This window comes from Chanodichthys erythropterus, chromosome 24 (genome assembly GCF_024489055.1).
Source record: "Chanodichthys erythropterus isolate Z2021 chromosome 24, ASM2448905v1, whole genome shotgun sequence".
NCBI lineage: Eukaryota > Metazoa > Chordata > Actinopteri > Cypriniformes > Xenocyprididae > Chanodichthys > Chanodichthys erythropterus.
In genome coordinates this window covers 15,565,605-15,582,945 of record NC_090244.1, presented here as the reverse complement: position 1 = coordinate 15,582,945, position 17,341 = coordinate 15,565,605, and the positions used below count along the sequence as shown (strand labels likewise).

General features: G+C 33.9%; 2 protein-coding genes across 2 annotated transcripts; both read left to right on the top strand.

Annotated features, from left to right (window-relative positions):
• The first annotated feature begins 1,596 nt into the window (after nucleotides 1-1,596).
• On the top strand, nucleotides 1,597-6,121 carry cplx3a (complexin 3a). Its single transcript, XM_067380252.1, has 3 exons — nucleotides 1,597-1,754; nucleotides 2,587-2,674; nucleotides 5,881-6,121. Exons 1-3 carry the CDS (start codon nucleotides 1,597-1,599, stop codon nucleotides 6,103-6,105), a joined length of 471 nt encoding a protein of 156 aa, XP_067236353.1. The 3' UTR covers nucleotides 6,106-6,121.
• A 943-nt stretch (nucleotides 6,122-7,064) lies between these two features.
• Nucleotides 7,065-13,939, top strand: adal (adenosine deaminase-like). The gene is made up of 10 exons (XM_067379503.1): nucleotides 7,065-7,185; nucleotides 7,297-7,427; nucleotides 10,160-10,220; nucleotides 10,302-10,389; nucleotides 10,473-10,554; nucleotides 10,630-10,756; nucleotides 10,830-10,910; nucleotides 11,002-11,140; nucleotides 13,119-13,219; nucleotides 13,351-13,939. Exons 1-10 carry the CDS (start codon nucleotides 7,120-7,122, stop codon nucleotides 13,540-13,542), a joined length of 1,068 nt encoding a protein of 355 aa, XP_067235604.1. The 5' UTR covers nucleotides 7,065-7,119; the 3' UTR covers nucleotides 13,543-13,939.
• Nucleotides 13,940-17,341: the final 3,402 nt, after the last annotated feature.

The following is a 17,341-nucleotide window of genomic DNA, read 5'->3' as shown; positions in this document are numbered from 1 at the left end:
AAGAGCTTATTACAGCTCGAGCAAATGAACGCTGGACGAATCAGTTGCTCGGTCGTAATCTAAACAACTCTTTATAATTCCCTATAAATATTTCATTTGAGCTAATTTTACTTCCTAGGGTGTTTTCCCTACAGTAGTTACGTAACGTAATCCATTACATTACATATTTAAGGTAATAAAATCTGACTACTTTTGGATTACTTTTGACCTAACTCGTTTATCACATTGATTTGAGTAGAATAATCTTGTACCATATTGATATGAAAGAAAATATATTTCCATTCTTTGTTATCAACAACATAAAAGTGCATTAAATATCACATTATGTCAGGGTTTCCCAGACTGGGGTTCGTGAAGGAACTGCAGGGGGTTTAATGAAAAGCTATTACATAATTAAATCATATATTTTATTAAATAAATAATTTAAAAATAAAAACAATAAAAATAAAACACTACTAAACAAGATTAAAAAATATGTTTTATTTGTTGGCCTGTCATGTGACCATTAACCGAAATCAGAGAACCATGGACTTAATTTTATTATTATTTATTATAATTATAATTTTATTATTGACCTGACTTACAAATTAAATTCTCAGGGGGGTACATCAAGTAAATATATTAGGTCAAAGAAATTCCAGCTGACAAAAATGTTGGGGAATCCCTGCATTGCATGTAAATATGTGAATTTGTACATTTTAATGTATTTGAAAGACAAAAACCTTAATACATGGTTAAATAACTCACTGAAACTGATTGATAATCAGCTCTGAATATATATATATATATATATATATATATATATATATATATATATATATATATATATATATATATATATATATATATATATATATACACACACACACACACACACACACACACACACACACACACAGTATTCTCATTCTGTATATACTTGTCACATTTTACATTAATTTTACTTATACTCAGTGTTTGTTGGCACAACTGTCTGTACTGTCAGTGCTCTGAAATTGAGCCTCATGACAGCATTTCACTGCTCACAGAACCCTGTGTAAACTGTGTAAATGACAAACTAACTCCATCTTGGCAACATATTACAAAAAGGTGGTGTGTGCCACAAATTCAGAACAAACTGCACATTTTAGAAACAAAACATTACTGGCTACTAGTGTGCACTATGCCATGTGCAGTTATACAATTATATTACAGAATAAATACATTGAATATATGTCTCTGCAACATCATGAACTATTTTTTTTATCAGCCATTGTTGACTTTTGCAATGTTTTTGAACCTCACCTTGAGTCGCGTAAGCAGAAGCGTCATGAATCAGAAGTCGCGCGCTACTTCACTGAGAGAGAGAGAGAGAGAGAGAGAGAGAGAGAGAGAGAGAGAGAGAGAGAGAGAGAGAATTTCTCCGCGTTGTACAGGTTATGAATATTTGTTGCTGAAACTTGAATTGAACGGAAGAAAGGAAAACATCTAGGCTACTTTCGTTGTCGTGTTTGTGTTTTCTCCTCACACGAGACAACTAGACTTTCTCAAGCGACTGGCATATTATCCAAAGAAACCGGCGGTTTATATCTTTATATAGTATTCTGCAGAAAAACAATGGCTTTTATGTTTAAACACATGATAGGGGGGCAGCTGAAGGATCTTACCGGGGGTCTTGGAGAAGAAAAACCAGAAGGAGAAAAGTCAGAAGCTGCAGCAAAAGGAATGACACACGAAGAGTTCGAACAATATCAAGAACAGTTGGCGGAGGAGAAGTAAGATTCATCAACAACTATTTCTTTAGCGGTGTGGTCATGACCAAAGAATATGAATATTTATTTTTTCATTTTCTATTTCGTTTGGTAATAGCAAATAAATTAGATTTTTTTTTTTATAAATAATAATTTAATGCATTGTTTTTATATAATTTTATAAATATTTTAATAAATAATTGTATTAATATTTGTAGAATTTCCAGATATTATTTTATTTTATTTTTATTCAACAATACATTTCACATATACAGTTGTACATAGAAAATGCGTTATATAAATATACCATTCATTCATGAATTTATTCATTCACTTTACCAAAAAAGGAGGCTGCTCCATATCCTGACACAGATAAATGTTAAATGAGAACCTGGTTAAATGCCACAATAATAATTATATTTAAACATTTTATATTTTTATATATCAAATTATAAGGACTCTATCCCTCCTGTTTGAATTTAATACACAAATTGCATTGCACAGTCACTTGTTCACATGTAATACAAGGAGCTGTAGAGAAGGTCAGTGTTTATCTCCAGCTTCCTGTATTTCTGTGGTTTAATCAATAGTGCATGTCACCTTGATCTCCAGATCCGTGTTTCTCTGGTTTGGCCTTGAGGACAGTGACTTCTCTGCAGAAATGCATATGCAGCTGTTTTTCTTCTATTGTGTGCATTTTTGAATGGCATCGTATTACATTGTCCTAGAAGTAAAAAGTTAACTTCAACACTAAACAATATTTCATATTGATAATATTATGAGTTCATATTGATATTAATTATACATTTCATGTTTAAGTACTTTTGTGTCAATCTAACTTCTGTTTTTCCACTAGGATTGAGCGAGATGCCAGTTTTGCCCAGAAGAAGGCTGAACGGGCCACGGTCCGAAGCCACTTCAGGGAAAAATATCGTCTTCCAAAAGTAAACATCATTTTAAAAGGGATATTTCACCCAAAAATTAAAATTTTGTCATCATTTACTCCCCTTCAAATTGTTCCAAACCTGTATAAATGTCTTTGTTCTGCTGAACACAAAGGAAGATATTTGGAAGAATGTTTGTAACCACGCAGATCACAGTATTTTTATTCCTACTATGGTAGTCAATGGGGGGTGAGATCTGCTTGGTTACAAACATTCTTCCAAAAATTCAACCAAGCAGATCTCGCCCCCCATTGACTACCACAGTAAGAAAAAAAATGACTATGCTAGTCAATGAGGGGCATGATCTGCTTGGTTACAAACATTCTTCCAAACATTCAACAAAGCAGATCTCGCCCCCCATTGACTACCATAGTAGGGAAAAAATACTATGGTAGTCAATGGGGGGTGCGATCTGCTTGGTTACAAACATTCTTCCAAACATTCAACCAAGCAGATCTCGCCCCCCATTGACTACCATAGTAAGAAAAAAATACTATGGTAGTCAATGGGGGGCGAGATCTGCTTGGTTACAAACATTCTTCCAAACATTCAACCAAGCAGATCTCGCCCCCCATTGACTACCATAGTATTTTTTTTCCTACTATGGTAGTCAATGGGGTGTGCGATCTGCTTGGTTACAAACATTCTTCCAAACATTCAACAAAGCAGATCTCGCCCCCCATTGACTACCATAGTAGGAAAAAAAATACTATGGTAGTCAATGGGGGGTGCGATCTGCTTGGTTACAAACATTCAACCAAGCAAATCTTGCCCCTAATTGACTACCATAGTAAGAAAAAAATTACTATGGGAGTCAATGGGGGGCGAGATCTGCTTGGTTACAAACATTGTTCCAAACATTCAACAAATCAGATCTCGCCCCCCTTTGACTACCATAGTAGGAAAAAAAAAATACTATGGTAGTCAATGGGGGGCGCAATCTGCTTGGTTACAAACATTCAACCAAGCAAATCTTGCCCCTAATTGACTACCATAGTAAGAAAAAAATTACTATGGGAGTCAATGGGGGGCGAGATCTGCTTGGTTACAAACATTGTTCCAAACATTCAACCAAGCAGATCTCACCCCCCATTGACTACCATAGTAGGAAAAAAAATACTATGGTAGTCAATGGGGGGCACAATCTGCTTGGTTACAAACATTCTTCCAAACATTCAACAAAGCAGATCTCGCCCCCCATTGACTACCATAGTAAGAAAAAAATACTATGGTAGTCAATGGGGGGGCGAGATCTGCTTGGTTACAAACATTCTTCCAAAAATTCAACCAAGCAGATCTCGCCCCCCATTGACTACCACAGTAAGAAAAAAAATGACTATGCTAGTCAATGAGGGGCATGATCTGCTTGGTTACAAACATTCTTCCAAACATTCAACAAAGCAGATCTCGCCCCCCATTGACTACCATAGTAGGGAAAAAATACTATGGTAGTCAATGGGGGGTGCGATCTGCTTGGTTACAAACATTCTTCCAAACATTCAACCAAGCAGATCTCGCCCCCCATTGACTACCATAGTATTTTTTTTCCTACTATGGTAGTCAATGGGGTGTGCGATCTGCTTGGTTACAAACATTCTTCCAAACATTCAACAAAGCAGATCTCGCCCCCCTTTGACTACCATAGTAGGAAAAAAAATACTATGGTAGTCAATGGGGGGCGCAATCTGCTTGGTTACAAACATTCAACCAAGCAAATCTTGCCCCTAATTGACTACCATAGTAAGAAAAAAATTACTATGGGAGTCAATGGGGGGCGAGATCTGCTTGGTTACAAACATTGTTCCAAACATTCAACCAAGCAGATCTCACCCCCCATTGACTACCATAGTAGGAAAAAAATACTATGGTAGTCAATGGGGGGCACAATCTGCTTGGTTACAAACATTCTTCCAAACATTCAACAAAGCAGATCTCGCCCCCCATTGACTACCATAGTAAGAAAAAAATACTATGGTAGTCAATGGGGGGCGAGATCTGCTTGGTTACAAACATTCTTCCAAACATTCAACAAAGCAGATCTCGCCCCCCATTGACTACCATAGTAGGAAAAAAATACTATGGTAGTCAATGGGGGGTGCGATCTGCTTGGTTACAAACATTCAACCAAGCAAATCTTGCCCCTAATTGACTACCATAGTAAGAAAAAAATTACTATGGGAGTCAATGGGGGGCGAGATCTGCTTGGTTACAAACATTGTTCCAAACATTCAACAAAGCAGATCTCGCCCCCCTTTGACTACCATAGTAGGAAAAAAAATACTATGGTAGTCAATGGGGGGCGCAATCTGCTTGGTTACAAACATTCAACCAAGCAAATCTTGCCCCTAATTGACTACCATAGTAAGAAAAAAATTACTATGGGAGTCAATGGGGGGCGAGATCTGCTTGGTTACAAACATTGTTCCAAACATTCAACCAAGCAGATCTCACCCCCCATTGACTACCATAGTAGGAAAAAAAATACTATGGTAGTCAATGGGGGGCACAATCTGCTTGGTTACAAACATTCTTCCAAACATTCAACAAAGCAGATCTCGCCCCCCATTGACTACCATAGTAAGAAAAAAATACTATGGTAGTCAATGGGGGGCGAGATCTGCTTGGTTACAAACATTCTTCCAAACATTCAACAAAGCAGATCTCGCCCCCCATTGACTACCATAGTAGGAAAAAAAAATACTATGGTAGTCAATGGGGGGTGCGATCTGCTTGGTTACAAACATTCTTCCAAACATTCAACCAAGCAGATTGTGCCCCCCATTGACTACCATAGTATTTTTTTTCCTACTATGGTAGTCAATGGGGTGTGCGATCTGCTTGGTTACAAACATTCTTCCAAACATTCAACAAAGCAGATCTCGCCCCCCATTGACTACCATAGTAGGAAAAAAAATACTATGGTAGTCAATGGGGGGTGTGATCTGCTTGGTTAAAAACATTCTTCCAAACATTCAACAAAGCAGATCTCGCCCCCCATTGACTACCATAGTAGGAAAAAAAAATACTATGGTAGTCAATGGGGGGGGGGGCAATCTGCTTGGTTACAAACATTCAACCAAGCAATACTATGGTAGTCAATGGGGGGGCGAGATCTGCTTGGTTACAAACATCTTCCTTTGTGTACAGCAAAACAAAGATATTTATACAGGTTATTTGCATTATTAACTTGTACTTTTTATTTACAGAGTGAACTGGACGACACGCAAATTCAGGCTGCGGCAGATGACGTGGAGTTGCCCACAGAACTGGCCAAGATGATCGCTGAAGACAACCAGGAGGAGGAGCAAAAGCAGTCTGTCCTGGGTCAGCTAACCAACATTCAGAACGTAGATATCGATCAGATAAAAGAGAAGGCCCAGTCTGCCCTCGAAGACATTAGACAGTCAGCTGAAAAGTGTGATGTCATGTAATCCAGGCAGAGCTGGACTGCTGATTGCGGATCGGATGTTTCCTCGGTTCCGATGACTTCAGGGAGAATATAGGGAATAAATCAGATCCATAAACAGCATACCTATAATGAGATTCTTTGTGAAATACAAGCTCCTACCCAAAGCCAAGCAATGATATATACATTTGAAGTGTTTGTTGATATTGCAAATAATGTGTGCCACACTGTAAACATGTTATGCTTTGTCATAATAGTGGCTTAAGGCAATAATTATCAGTTAACATCTTTCTACTTGTTGTTATTTAGTGCTTAAAATATGTTGTATTTGTTTATATGTGATTGACTATTCTACATCTACTTTAAATGAGCCAGAAAATGTTACAGTAATCCGGTCTGATGAATACATATTACTAAAAAGTATAAAATACGAAACTGCTTAAATTATACTATTAAACTATGTATGTCTTTGCACCTTTTTATGTACTCAGTCAGTATTTCGATGTATTTATGTGAAGTGTGTAGATAAAATGTTGTTTTTTAGGTGAAAGAGAATTTAAATATAAACTTAAACAGTCTTATTTAAATGTATTTTTTATTTATTTATTTAATGTCAGTCAGGGTTGTTGTAGTTAGTTTTTTACTTGAAATAAAATAAATGTTAACTGAAATAAAATATTAAAAAACAATTTGTATATGCTATTTTTCTTTTTTAACAAAAATGTCTACATAGTTTTAGACTAGTTTTATTTATTTTAGTACTATATATATTTATTTTAGTAAATTAGCAACTACCTGAAATGTAATACGTTTAGCTAAAATCAAAATGAAAATGGAAAATATAAAAATAAATATGAATTCAAAACTCGATGCTAAAATAACACTGGTGTCATAATTTTGCCGCCTATTTCATTTGAAACAATATGGGAACCACTGTCAAAAGTCGATGTTGTCTATGACTCATTTCTGCAACGCAACCTGGTGCATCAGGAAAAACATTCCGTCTCCATGTGTCATTCAATCGCTGTTTATAACACGCATGATTCTGTCGGAAACAGCGATGGACACAGAAGCGGATCTCTTTTATCGTCAGCTACCTAAAGTGGTAGGAAACACAAAAATATATATTTTTTATCTTTTAATGAGCTCAATCCAATGTTTGTATATACATTAATGAAAATAGTAAATCAAATACAGTGTTTTTATTTTCTTTCAGGAGCTGCACGCGCATCTCAATGGATCTGTCAGTTTTGAGAGTATGGAGACGCTCATACAGCGCAAGCCGCATCTGAACATCGAGCACAGCATGACCGCCATCCGCCGCGGACAGCGCCGAACACTGGACGAGTCCGTATCAAACACCAGCACAGTTCAAATAAACTGATGTTTTCACAGTTACATTACAACATGCACTGTTTGAAATAGCATATACTTCTTTTGAAAAAGTTCCTACTTCTCGACCGTCAAAAAAATATGTTCTATATAGTATTAATGTGTGTATTATGAATTTAATCCATACTTAATACATCCGTCATGTTGTCACTGTCATTTTTTTGTTTTTAGCTCATAATAACAGTCAAATATAGAAAAAAAGGAGTACAATACTTAACAGTTCAGAGAATGTGAGATAAGGAACAAAACAATAACAATAATAGGCTAAAGAATAAACATCAGCAATAAAAAGCTAACAAACAAAAGTTTAACACTAGGCAGTCACGTGAATTTGTATAGTTTCTTATTTTGTGTTCTCATGTTCCAAATAGTTTCAAAGTACATTTTAAAATCAGTGTTACTGAAGGTAATAATTGATTATTTTTTAGTTATTCTTGACTTGTGAATGTAAAATGTTGATCAAATAATTAAAATATTAATTATGTGATTTGGTTTTCAGTAAAATATTGTAAGGTTCTACGTTTAAATCTTTTTAAAATCAATCCAAAGTCAATTTTAAAGTTAACCCAAAAATTAGAAATTAAAAAAAATAATAATAAATAAATGTTCAATACTGTTATCAACATGCAGTGTGTATATACAGCATTACAAAGAGTATCTTATAAAATTATTATTAAAACATTTATCAAAGAAGGAGAGACCATTTACTAAAAGTTGGGCATTTGTGACCTACAGTACTAGTGTTAGTTGTATCCAGGGTTGCCAGGTTTTCACAACAAAACATGCCCAATTGCTACTCAAAGGTAGTGTTCTGGGGGGTAAAATCTGCATTTTTTTTACCAAGTTTGTGTTCCACTGGTAAAATTCGCATTCCAGGGGATAAATATCACGTTATTTGGGGTCGCTTCAACCCTCGGACGTGAAAAACAACCCGCGGGCAACAGTGTTAAAGTTGCCAAATTGAAAACTGTGGACTTGGCAACACTGGTTATATCTGCCATTCACAACTCCTCTCTGGTGGCCTCATGGGATAGAGAAGTGTTCATTCGCCACAAGTTGTTCATCTGGGTAATTTTCTGCTACTGTTTTATGAATACAGTGAGTCCAACTCCATACATACTACTTCCCCCGGTTTCACAGACAAGGCTGAATTCATATGTCAGTGCCACTGTTTTATCTCAACATGTACACCAGTAATGTTTTTTTTTTTTTTTAAAAAAAGCTACTTAAAGGGTTAGTTCACCCAAAAATGAAAATAATGTCATTAATTACTCACCCTCATTTCATTCCACACCTGTAAGACCGTCATTCATCCTCGTAACACAAATTAAGATATTTTTGATGAAATCCAATGGCTCAGTGAGGTCTCCATGCCATTCAAACTCTCAAGATCCAAGTACTAAAAACATATTTAAAACTGTTCATGTGAGTTCAGTGGTTCTGTCCTAATATTATAAAGTGACAAGAATACGTTTTGTGCACCAAAAAAACCCAAAATAACGACTTTTCAACAATATCTAGTGATGGGCCGATTTCAAAACACTGCTTCATGAAGTTTCAGCAGTATTTTGAAATCTGCCCAAATAGATATTGTTGAAAAATTTTGTTTTTTTGTCACTTTATAATATTAAGACAGAACCACTGAACTCACAAGAAATTATTTAAATATGTTTTATTACCTTTATGGACCTTGAGAGGTGCAGTAACATTGTTCTCAATGGAGGCCTCACTGAGCCATCAGATTTTAATTTGTGTTCTGAAGATGAACGAAGGTCTTACAGGTGTGGAACGACATGAGGGTGAGTAATAAATGACATTATTTTCATTTTTGGGTGAACTAACCCTTTAAAGCCTAAGGCCTAATCCTGGCTTAATCTAAGCCCTGTCTATGAAACCAGGCTGTTGTCTCACTGTTCTTCCCCTACTATATAGTAGGGAGGTATACATATTTGGATTAAGACATTATTTTTTGCCAACTAGACTAGTGCACACTAAACTGATTTTATCTTTCTAATATATTGTGAAACTAAAAATCTATGAATTTATTTCCATGATTCCTGAGGGGAAAAAAAGCAGCTTGTCTTCTGAATGTTACATCGATACACCAGTAGGTGGCGACAAATGAATTTTTGTTTTTTTTGAGTCAGTCTTTCCACTGCAGGAACTTTCCCCAGTAACTGCTTTGGGGTGGTACTCGGTGTGTTTCGACCGTCTAAACAAAGTTCTAGGTAAAAAATGTCCCCCTCAGAAAGTCCCTGCTCACGAGGTAGTGCGAGGTTCAGGCTTTATTAAGCTTATATGCGGAGGGCGAAATCCAGTGGGAACTGGAAAGTCGCGTGCAGTCCTACAGTACCGGACTCGCGATGGAAACGCAGACAGCAACAGGTCTGGGGGAAAAAAGTTCCTGGGACAAATTGTTTCAGGTAACATAAGTCGAAACAGAGTTTCACAGACAAGCTGACAGGGCTTAGATTAAGCCAGGATTAGACCTTAGTTCAATTAGGGCATTTAAGAAGCTTTTATAAACGTACCTTACAGTAGAAAAGAACATTACTGGTGTGCATCTTGAGACAAAACAATGACATATTTTAAGATATGTCAGTTGAAACAGCTCAAACATGGTTGTACAAGACCTGTTATTTCGGTAATTACAGGTGAGCTATTAAGTTGTTGTATCTCTCCGTTAGGTGTTTTCAAGTGTTTAAAGTGATTCATCAGCTGGTTGATTCAGAAGAGGACATCCTAATGGTAAAGCAACATTTACTCCATGTTTTATCCTTTTGTACCTTTAAGAATAAATTAAAAAGGGAACTATTATTATTAAAATAGGTTGCCAAAGCAGTCATTCAAGAGTTCGCAGCAGATGGCGTAAAATACTTGGAGCTGCGTAGCACGCCACGGGAAGTGACCGAAACGGGTACTGGAAGCAGTTCATATATCAAACAATTATTAGAAGCTCATTTCTGCTTTTTGTTGACATTTTTTTTTTGTCACAAAAAGGTCTCACTAAACAAAGATACACTGAAACTGTGCTGGAAGCCATCCGACAGTGTAAACAAGAGGAAGTTGACATTGATGTCAGGTAATTTTTAGCTATTCTAGATTTTCTAGATGACAACCTGCTACTTTTATGGTCACCTACTGTATGTTTGCACAGGTTTCTCGTGGCTGTGGACCGCAGACACGGGCCTGAGGTTGCCATGGAGACAGTGAAGCTGGCAGAAGACTTCCTGCTTTCCAGTGATGGAGTTGTAGTTGGACTTGACCTCAGTGGAGACCCAACCGTGAGTTCAGATTGCAATTAACATCATACTCCGCTTGTTTCTGGCTGCAGTCTCCATATCTTTGATCATACAGGTTGGCCATGGAAAAGACTTGCTCTCTGCACTTCAGAAAGCCAAGAACTGCGGTCTGAAGTTGGCTCTACATCTTTCAGAGGTCAGAGCACATGGAAACATCTCCATATTGGAAGTATGTTTTGTTATGAATTCTTTTACGCGGTTTACACAAGAGTTTGTGTGTGTTTCAGGTTCCTTCTCAGAGAGACGAGTCCGAGCTGCTGTTGAACTTGCCTCCTGATAGAATTGGCCACGGAACCTACCTGCATCCTGAGGTCGGCGGATCGGACAGTCTTGTGGAGAAAGTTTGCAAACAAAATATCCCTATTGGTAAGAGTTTTTTCATCTTAATTCCAAAATTACATGCTTGAACTTTAAAGAATTCTTTTTAAAAACTATTTTACTTTTTTTTTTTACTTTAGGTTACACTTTATTTTACAGTGACCTTGTTACACACGTTACATGTAGTTACTATAGTAATGACTATAAATTATGCAAATAGTGATAGTAAACTATAGTAAACACATGTAGTTAATTAATATTACTCAGTACATAAATGTATAATTGCACTGTAACAAGGACACCTTAAAATGAAGTGTAACCTTACTTTATTTTTATTTACTTTTTTTTTTACTCGTTTTCCATCATAAGAATAATTTTTTTAATTATTTACTATTTTATGTTAACTATTTTATGTTTTTGAATAGAATTCCAAAACTACATGAAATTTTAAAGAATATATTTTTACTATTTTAGTAAACTTTAGTATTTTTAGTGAACCTTAAAGAATTATATATATATATTAGCTATTTTACTATTTTATGTTTTTGACTAGATTTCAATCGTAATTTCAAAATTAAATACTTGAACTTTAAAGAATTCTTTTTAACTAATTTTAATATTTTATTTTCATTTCTGAGCTTGTAAACAATATTTTTTTAAATTATTTACTATTTAAGGTTATTAACTATTATATGTTTTTGAATAGAATTCCAAAACTACATACTTGAAATTTTAAAGAATATATTTTTCCTAATTTAATATTTTATTTTAACTAAATAATTATTTTTTAAGCTATTTCACTATTTTATTTTTATTTAATTTTATTTTTGTTTTAACTATTTTTCATTAGTTTTCCATCATAATTCCAAAATTACATTCTTGAACTTTAATGAATTATAAAGTAATTATAATGTAATTATTTAATTGAAATCTAGTCAAAAACATAAAATGGTAAAATTAAATAGTAAAATAGCTAAAAAAAAAAATGTAATATATATATATATATAGATATACTTTTTTTTAGCTATTTTACTATTTAATTTTACTATTTTATGTTTTTGACTAGATTTCAATCGTAATTCCAAAATTAAATACTTGAACTTTAAAGAATTCTTTTTAACTAATTTTAATATTTTATTTTCATTTCTGAACTTTTAAACAATATTTTTTTAAATTATTTACTATTTTAGGATATTAACTATTATAAGTTTTTTAAATAGTGTTTTATTGTAATTTCTAAATTACATAAATTACATAGTAGTTTTCCATCATAATTCCAAAATTACATGCTGTGTATGCAGTGCTCAGCGTAAATGAGTACACCCCCTTTGAAAAGTAACATTTTAAACAGCAATCTCAATGAACACAAAAACTATTTCCAAAATGTTGACAAGACTAAGTTTAATATAACATCTGTTTAACTTATAACATGAAAGTAAGGTTAATAATATAACTTAGATTACACATTTTTCAGTTTTACTCAAATTAGGGTGATGCAAAAATGAGTACACCCCACAACAAAAACTACTACATCTAGTACTTCATATGGCCTCCATGATTTTTAATGACAGCACCAAGTCTCTAAAAGAATGACCTCTTTTAGAGACTGGATGCTGGATGGAGAGTGATGCTCAACTTGTCTCTTCAGAAATAAAAAGTAAAGAAATGATTTTCTTTCTCAGGTTTTGTGACATTTCTCTTCCATGTGGTGCCATTGCTGACAGCATGAAATGGGGAAGGTGTTTTAACACCCTTTTATAGTCAACTGTCTGCTGGACACCTGTGTAATGAATAATTAGACCCACCTGTGGTTGAATTCTTGTTAAATTACACATTTGTAGTCTAAAATTTAGCTTTGCTCCAGAGACTTTCAGTGTGGTGTACTAATTTTTGCATCACCCTAAAGATGTAACAAGTATATTTTTTAACTACTTTTTTATCTAGTGTTATTTAATTACACGCTTGAACTTTAAAGAATTATTTTTTAAAACTATTTGTATTTAAATGTAACTATCTTGTTTTGCAGAGCTGTGTTTGACCTCTAATGTCAAAGGTCAAACAGTGCCTTCATATGACAAGCATCACTTCCAGTACTGGTATAATCGAGGACACCCATGTGTTCTTTGCGTGAGTTTTTTCCCCCCACACTATTTTGCAATTTAGACACTTTTATTAAATGCAAACTAACTTTTTAAAAAAAAGTGTTTATAAATTCTATTACAAAAAAATAACAAAAGTTGCTCCTCCTGTCCCATCAGACGGATGATAAGGGCGTGTTCTGCACGGATCTCTCTCAGGAGTACCAGCTGGCTGCCTCCACCTTTGGTTTGACTCCGGAGGCCGTGTGGAAGCTCTCCCAGCAGGCCATTGGATATACCTTCGCCCCTGAGCCAATCAAACAGAGGCTGGAGAAGAAATGGGCTGAGCTCAAACAGCAGTTTCTCCCATGAGAAACAATGACAGCTGTAAACTTCACCAACAGTCCTACCTCAGAGAGCCCGAACGGTGCTTTTCAAAAATGAAGGCACATTGTTGCAGCTAATTATGTCAGTTTCCTCAGTTTCAAAGCACACACTGCATTAATATCTGAATTAATACATAAACTACCTGTGTTGGGTCAAACAGAGTTGGAGTGTTTAAATTAAACTGGCTTTAAAATTTTAATATTTATGATGGACTACTATTGAATGTTTCTTAAACATTAATATTGTTTTTTAATTTGGGATATAAATACAACTATTTTAAATATTAATTTATTAATTACACAGCCTGTGTGAGAGTGGTCTATTTCCTTTTACATTTTCAATAAAATTTTTATTGTTGCTTCTTAATAAATACTCCATATTTGGCACAAAAAAAGTTCTTAACATTCTTATTTGCATATTTTGCGGCGTCAGTATCTGATTGGACGAGCACAGCCCAAGATAATCTGTTAAAAATAAAGGATTCTCTCTCGTGCGCTCACACATTTTGATGTCTCAACCAAAAGGTTTTACCAGTAGAGGGCAGTAGTTCATTTTAAATGTTCCTTTACTGTTTATCACCAACTGCAAAGAAAGTTAGATTATTCTGGTTTCTTTCCTGGATCAGGTTACACAGCTCAGATCTATAACATGTTAAATGTCATTCAGTGATTTTGTTGTCAGGCTGTATATCCACCTTTTTATTTCCTCATAGATCATCTTGTCAACTCCAGTGCCAAAGCTAAAAAGTGACAGCTTAGCATGCACTTACAAAGTCACTGTAAAAAAAAAAAAAAAGAAAGAAATATTGCAGTATTTATTATAAATGATTTATCCGTACATGCCCTTATTTTATTTAAATGTCATGTCCTCATAATCTGTAATCAAAATAACTTCCCCTCCCTCTTGTAGTGACATCTCTTCTCAACCTGTCACTCAAATGATAGCAAATAGCAAACCACAACCATCCAATCAATTCCACATTGACAAAATCAAGTCCCGCCCTACATTTTTTCTTGTTAAAAAATTCACTTCGATATACTGGACAAAAGGGAAGAAAAAACCATCACAGCTTCTGTTTCATGCTGACAAAAAAACAACTCTTTTCTCCACCACCGTGTGGTTTATGCTGCCTTCACATGCTCTCAGAATTATTGTAAATACGAGTTTCCTAAGGAAAAAATCGCACATGAACGCCCTCCTATTTTTTACTTCATAACTTGTTAAATATGGATCTTTTTTTACACAAATGCATTGCTTCGCTTCAGAAGGCCTTTATTAACTCCTCCCCAGAGCCGTGTGGAGTACGTTTATATGGAAGAGGATTAGGGCCAAGCAATAATAAAAAAATAACACCATCTCGAGATTAAAGTCGTTAAATTTCGAGAAAAAACTTGTTAAATTTTGAGAAAAAAGTCGAGATAAAATGTTGAGAATAAAGTCATTAAATTACGAGAAAAAAACTTGTTAAATTACGAGAAAAAACCTCACTAAATTACGAGAAAAAAACTCATTAAATTTTGAGAAAAAAGTCGAGATAAAATGTTGAGAATAAAGTCATTAAATTACGAGAAAAAGTCGTTAAATTACGAGAACAAATTTGTTAAATTATGAGAAAAATGTCGTTAAATTTTGAGAAAAAAGTTGAGATAATATGTTGAGAGTAAACTTGTTAAATTATGAGAAAAAAACTTGTTAAATTATGAGAACTCATTAAATTTTGAGAAAAAAGTCGAGATAAAATGTTGAGAATAAAGTCATTAAATTACGAGAATAAACTCGTTAAATTACGAGAAAAAAAACTAGTTAAATAACGAGAAAAAAGTCTAGAAAAAATTTTGAGAATAAACTTGTTAAATTACAAAAAAAAAGTTGAGATAAAATGTTGAGAACAAAGTCATTAAATTACGAGAAAAAACTCATTAAATTACGAGAACAAAGTTGTTAAATTATGAGAAAAATGTTAAATTTCGAGAAAAAAGTCGATAAAATGTTGAGAATAGACTTGTTAAATTACAAGAAAAAAACTCATTAAATTTCGAGAAAAAAGTCGAGATAAAATGTTGAGAATAAACTCGTTAAATTACAAAAAAAACTCATTACATTTTGAGAAAAAAGTCGAGATAAAATGTTGAGAATAAAGTAATTAAATTACGAGAAAAAAACTAGTTAAATAACGAGAAAAAAGTCGAGATAAAATGTTGAGAATAAACTCGTTAAATTACGAGAATAAACTCGTTAAATTACGAGAAAAAAACTAGTTAAATAACGAGAAAAAAGTCGAGAAAAAATGTTGAGAATAAACTCGTTAAATTATGAGAATAAACTCGTTAAATTACAAAAAAAAGTTGAGATAAAATGTTGAGAGCAAAGTCAATAAATTACGAGAAAAAACTCATTAAATTACGAGAACAAATTTGTTAAATTATGAGAAAAATGTTAAATTTTGAGAAAAGTCGATAAAATGTTGAGAATAAACTTGTTAAATTACAAGAAAAAAACTCGTTAAATTACAAGAAAAAAAATCATTAAATTTCGAGAAAAAAGTCTAGATAAAATGTTTAGAATAAAGTCATTAAATTATGAGAAAAAAGTCGTTAAATTACGAGAACAAATTCGTAAAATTATGAGAAAAATGTAAAATTTTGAGAAAAAAGTCGAGATAAAATGTTGAGAATAAACTCGTTAAATTACGAGAAAAAAGTTGTTAAATTACGAGAAAAAATTAGTTAAATTATGAGAAAAATGTCGTTACATTTTGAGAAAAAAGTCTAGATAAAATTTTGAGAATAAATTTGTTAAATTTCGAGAAAAATGACGTTAAATTTATTAACCAGCACAACTGCTTTCAACACTGATAATAATAAGAAATGTTTCTTGAGCAGCAAATCAGCATATTAGAATGATTTCTGAAGGATCATGTGATTCTGAAGAATCAAGACTGGAATAAAGATATATATATATATATATATATATATAATATAATAAAGTAGAAAATGGTTATTTTAAATTATTGTAATGCTAATGATGAACATAAGAGACATCATTCAGAAACATTTAAAAAATCGTACCAACCCCAAACTTTTGAACATTTCCACTGTTATTACCCACAGTCTGCAAACTACCTTTTGTGCTGTTTTTGCGATAGTTGTATCTGTGGACCTCCTATTGTACCTTTTAACAAGTCACATTTCTCATTTATTCAGTCGTAGCTTTAGGGCCTCTCTGCTCAGCGGTTGTAAAGGGCAGAGGTCAAATCATTCAGTCAATACACAACACAACTCGTATTATCAGGAGTCATCAGTTACCATGACACCTGCACAAATGAGGCCACATGTAAGATCTTTGTTGTTTAGCACATAACTATGTGTCTGTTGTAGAAAAAAAACACTTGTGTTAGGTTTTAATCTCCTCAAATTAGTTTGGACAGTTCGAGACAATATGTCATGCTTCATGCTTATTTACTAGCTTTTGATTAATGCGTCTTTGTTAATGCATATTACAATAAGACTGATGAAATTTTAATGACCCTATTGACCTGAAGGTGTTTATGGATGGTGACCTCCAGCAGTCTCCTGCCTCTTCAATCATTGCTTGCTTTGTTGCTCATTTATGTTGTTTATAATGGTTTTATCATGGATTTTAGCGGTTACATTTTTTTATAACAGTAGAAATAGCTTTGAATTCATTGCAAAACCTCTGAGATGTGTGTTATCACATTTTTAGATGTGATAATTTCTTTTGCTTGGCTAAAACAGCCACATGATGCTGGCAGCTGTCCAGTGAG